Source organism: Hippocampus comes, unplaced genomic scaffold (assembly GCF_001891065.2).
Source record: "Hippocampus comes isolate QL1 unplaced genomic scaffold, H_comes_QL1_v1.1 scaffold562, whole genome shotgun sequence".
Classification (NCBI taxonomy): domain Eukaryota; kingdom Metazoa; phylum Chordata; class Actinopteri; order Syngnathiformes; family Syngnathidae; genus Hippocampus; species Hippocampus comes.
The window spans coordinates 233,891-238,364 of NW_017805537.1; the positions used below are offsets into that span (position 1 = coordinate 233,891).

Here is a 4,474-nt window from a genome sequence, read left to right on the forward strand (position 1 = left end):
AGCCCGGGGGCAACTGCCTGCGCTCTTCATTAATTTCCTATCTGCTGAAAAGATGCCTGAGCACGTTTCCGCCGCTTGACAACGCGGAGAGACATTTTTGCTCTGCACTGGGACCTGCGAGGTCCTGCGAGGACATTGAAAGAAATACACAGAGGTGGGAAAAGTACTCACGCTCTGTCCAGATATGCATGGAAAAGGAGAAGTACGCATTCAACTCTTTCCTGAAGAAAAAAAAAATATATATACTTTTTTTCCTGAAATATCAAACGAGATTTGCAAGTGGTTTTCAGATAAGTGAAGTGGAAAAAAAAAAAAAAAGAGGAGCCACACTCACGATGCGCTTTGGGCTGTTTATTGAACAGGACAAGCAGCCAAATGCACACATACAAAATGAATACACTCACAAGGAGCATGGAGTAGACATGAGGGTGGAAAAAAAAAAAAAAAGGCCCAGCGGAGGAGGAATCTGAGCTCCTTAAGTCAATCGAGCGGCCATGACCCACTAAAACGTACTCAGTCTGCTACTGTGTGCAACTGCGACGTTTGGTTTCATGACGCGTCATGAAACCGGTTTAGTTCTTGATATTCTTGAAATTTTTATTATCTTTTCAGATTTTAGTATCGGGGGGGCTGGAACAAGTTACCAGCTCGGTTAGGGAACAAATGAAACCACTGGTACCGCTGCATATAGGTTGAAGTGTTTAAAAAAAATAATAATTAAAGCAAACAACAGACGGTTAGCTTAGGGCTAAACTGTAGTCACCGTACGCTCTGGTCCTTGGGAAAAATCCCAATAAAGGTGGTGAAAAAGCCAAACAAAGCCCCCCCTAAAAATGAAAGCGCTATTGAATTGATGTTGACTGATATGATATCGCGTACATAAATTGTGAGCCGCTCCAACTTGTCACCCCGGACCGCTTCCGAAACTAACATGTGTGCTCTTGGAATGTGGGAGGAAGCCAGAGAAAATCCACACAAGCGTTGGGAGAACACGAAAACGCCACACGGGATTCCAAACCCCCAACCTCAGAACTGTCGAGCACAGCGGCGCCCAAGTCCGATCGTCAGGAGCCCCCGATCCAGCCTCCTCCAACACACCCGGTTCAAATCAGCAGCTCGTCAGCAAGCTCGGAGAAACCTGCTGACGATCGCGATCATTTGAATCAGGTGCGTTGGAAAACGGCGACATCGAAAACAGGCTGGATAGGGGTCCCCCAAGGAACGTGCTTGGGCACCCCTGTCATTTTCAGAATTCAGACTGTTCCACCTTGGCGGTTTTTCCTCTCCCTGTAATATTCTTCTTTTAAGTCCTCCCGCTCCCTGCGAGTCCACCCCGTCGAGGTGACGAGATAGATGTCCACGCAATTGCCCGAGTAGGCGTCCCTGTGGGTGGCTCTGTACACCGCCTCCCTCGCCACCCGCGTGGCCTCCTCCGCCGTCATCCCAGATTCCACCGCTTGATCCAACACGGCGTAGGCGTAAGGCGAGCCCGAGCCCACGGAGAAGAGCGTACCCCGTAGGCGCCTGCCGTCACTGTGCACGTAGAAGATGGCGGGGCCGCTCTCGTCCCACCCGCACAAGGTGGTGGCCACGCACAGTTTGGTGCCCTTGAACGGGAGCAGCATGTGCCACAGCAGCTTGGCGGCCCCGCCCGTCGACACCCGGCGGCCGTGTCGCAGCTGGTAGAGCCGCAGCTCCCGAGCCAGGATCCGCTTCCAGAGGGTGCAGTCGGCCGACGTGCCCGAGCTGGTAGCCACCAGGTGGCTGTGGATGGGCTTCACCTTCTCGGCGTCGGGGCAGGAGACCCGGCCGCTGCAGCTGGAGCGGGTGTCCCCCGCGGCCAGCACGCCGCCCTGGAAGGTGAACGCCAGGGTGGTGGTGCCGTGGGACATCTCGAAGGGCAGAGGATTCTGCGGCGTGCCGGACCGCGGGGGATTTTCTTGAAGACACTCGGCAACCGGGACGTCAAAGTCCAACAGGCTCGCGGGCTTGGCGCGGCTTCGGGATTTACACACGTCCTCTAACGCCATCGCACGCGAGTGCTTTGAGATGACGCCCCCAAAAAGACGATTGACGGCCCTTTCTGTGCAGGAATTTTGTTCTGGAGGGTTCGGCAAGATTTTCAGTTTACCGTTTCCTCTCTGTCAGGGTCTTCGTTGTTCTTGGGTGTATTTTTCGTCGCTGTTATCCTTCGTCATCGGCTTTGTCCTCTTCAATCCGTTGTTAGTGTCAACATTGATTCAAGGTCCTTCGTTGGGTGATCTTTTGCGGTTCCTGAGCCTTTGTCATCAAAACTTTGTTGCCACTGAATATTCCTTGGTGATCTTTCTGACACTTCTAAGTCTGTAAGTCGCGCTCCAGCAGTCCGTCGCCGCCGTCTCCGTTGATCCCAAAAACATTTCTGACGAGTCTTGACGCGTGTTCCTTAAGTTGGATGCCGTCCGCTTTTGATACCTGACGCATGGGCAGCGTTTGCCATTTACTGCTTCACTTCTTTGAAGCCAAACAGTCAGCCGCCCCTGAGTCGTTAGTCGCGGCTCCTTTTTTCAGATCGCATTTCTTCAAAGACGCGTCAAGGCAAGGCCGGCGAGTCGGCGTCCGGCGGATCAAATGAAGTTAGACTCGGCGGCTTTTGATGCGTCTCTCCTGTGGCTTGTTCTCGGGTAGAATCGCAAATAGGCTGACGAACGTGGCATCAGTCCAGCCGAGCGTGCGCATTAAAAAAAAAAAAGTGAGGTGTCCCATTACGAGCGCAGCATGTCAACACGCGACACCAGAAACTTTGCGTGGTCCGACGTGCCGCATTATCGCGCATGTGCAAGCCGACGCCAGCTGCTGGCATCAACGTGCGGCTGGATGGCGCCTCTGCTTTGTAATTAGCAAAGAAGCCAGCGCGCTTTACGTCGCCGCTGCGAAATGTATCTGCACTGCCTGCGTGGAGCATTTTGATTCTCTCACCTCATCCTCGCAGTCTCGGTAATTTGTTTAAACCGGCGGTGTCAAGCGTACGGCCCCGGGGGCCGGAACCGACCCCCACGGATGTTCGATCAGGCCCGCAGGATCATTTTAAAGTGAAAAAAAAATGGCATAAAAGACACGGAAGGAATCTTTTTAATAAGGTGCAATTCGTGGAGTATCCGCTAGGGGGACACATTGTTTAGTCTTCGTTGTGTCCTTCTTCGTTAGTTGTGGCCTTCTTTTTCGCCGATCCTCCATCGTTTCCGATTCCTTGTCAGTTATTTGTCAGTGTCCGCTCCCGGTGCGTCGACGATGTCGTTGCATCATCGGCTCCGTTCATTTGCGTGAATCGTCTTTTGATCATTGCCGTCGATCCTTGCCGTCGGTTTTTGGCAGTCTTTTGTCTTTGATCTTTTGTTGCCGCGGACCCTTTGTTATCCGTCCCCCTTTTTTTTTTTTTAACCGTCATTTCTGTTCCTTCTTTTTGCTGATCTCCATATTTGGCGTCGACGCTGTCTTTGAACTTCTCACTTCAAGTACGCTGCAAGCTAATAAGACAGGGAAACAATTTCTTGCCCAGAAAAGTTTTTTTTTTCGTTGTCCCAGGTTACCAAAATGGCCTCATGCATATGACTAATTATTTGTGCTTCTACTTTAGTACAGATTGTGACTACTTTTGCCACCTTTGGCTTTTCAACAGGTCCCCCCCCCCCCACCCTCAGGTGGGCAAGTTGGTCCACCGTTTCCACTTTTTCCAGCATCCTCTCCAGTGCTGCGCATTCTCTTGTTTTATGGTCACTGCCAGACAGCGAGGTCACTCGTTTTTAATTCAGCCTCACGCCCGGCAGCCGGCGAGGTTTCGTCCACACGAGGCTTGGAAGGCTTCCGCCATCGGCTGCTCTGTGGCGCCATCCATCACCTTGATGGCGACAGCGTCCGTGACTGCGTCGGGACGCCGCTCAACGGACGCTCGACGGCTGCGGTTCACGTCCACCCGACGCCGGTTTGGGTGATGTGAGCGTGAGTGATGATGTGTGTTTTGTGAGATGGGAGAAGCGCGCCGCGCGGCGTATTTATCTCGAGCCTTACGGGTCTGCTGCGCTGAAATATACAAGTGCCGTATCTTCTGCGGACGTGCAAACTGTCCTGCCATGAGCAAAACAAAACAGCGGTTCCAAAAATCCAAAGAATTGTTCGACATCGGAAACTGCTGCTTTTCAGGCAGGCATTAGCCCTAAATTGTCAAGAATCCTTGAAATGACAATTAAAAATTCATACTAACCCTCTCAGCAAAATCAGACCCAAATAAAAGTTCTGTTAAAAAAAAAAGGCTGCCAATTAATATTTTACAAAAGGACAGAACAGCCTTTATTGTCTTATGACGAATTTGTGCTCCCCACAAAGGGCGATGATAATAAACATTTGTTTCATGGTTGCACGCAGAACTACTTTCCATTTGGTCAATTGTTGTGATTGCATTTTTGAACAGCTGTCCAGTCCCCAGAGATGCTGCCTT

General features: G+C 51.4%; 1 protein-coding gene across 1 annotated transcript; it reads right to left on the reverse strand.

The window, feature by feature from the left end:
- Positions 1-1,245: 1,245 nt before the first annotated feature.
- psmb11b (proteasome 20S subunit beta 11b) lies at positions 1,246-2,846 on the reverse strand. Its single transcript, XM_019878327.1, has one exon. It carries the CDS (start codon positions 2,028-2,030, stop codon positions 1,254-1,256), a length of 777 nt encoding a protein of 258 aa, XP_019733886.1. The 5' UTR covers positions 2,031-2,846; the 3' UTR covers positions 1,246-1,253.
- Positions 2,847-4,474: the final 1,628 nt, after the last annotated feature.

What these genes read in the sequence shown, in the direction of transcription:
- psmb11b (XM_019878327.1), bottom strand. Translation starts at nt 2,030, where the DNA reads ATGGCGTTAGAGGACGTGTGTAAATCCCGAAGCCGCGCCAAGCCCGCG.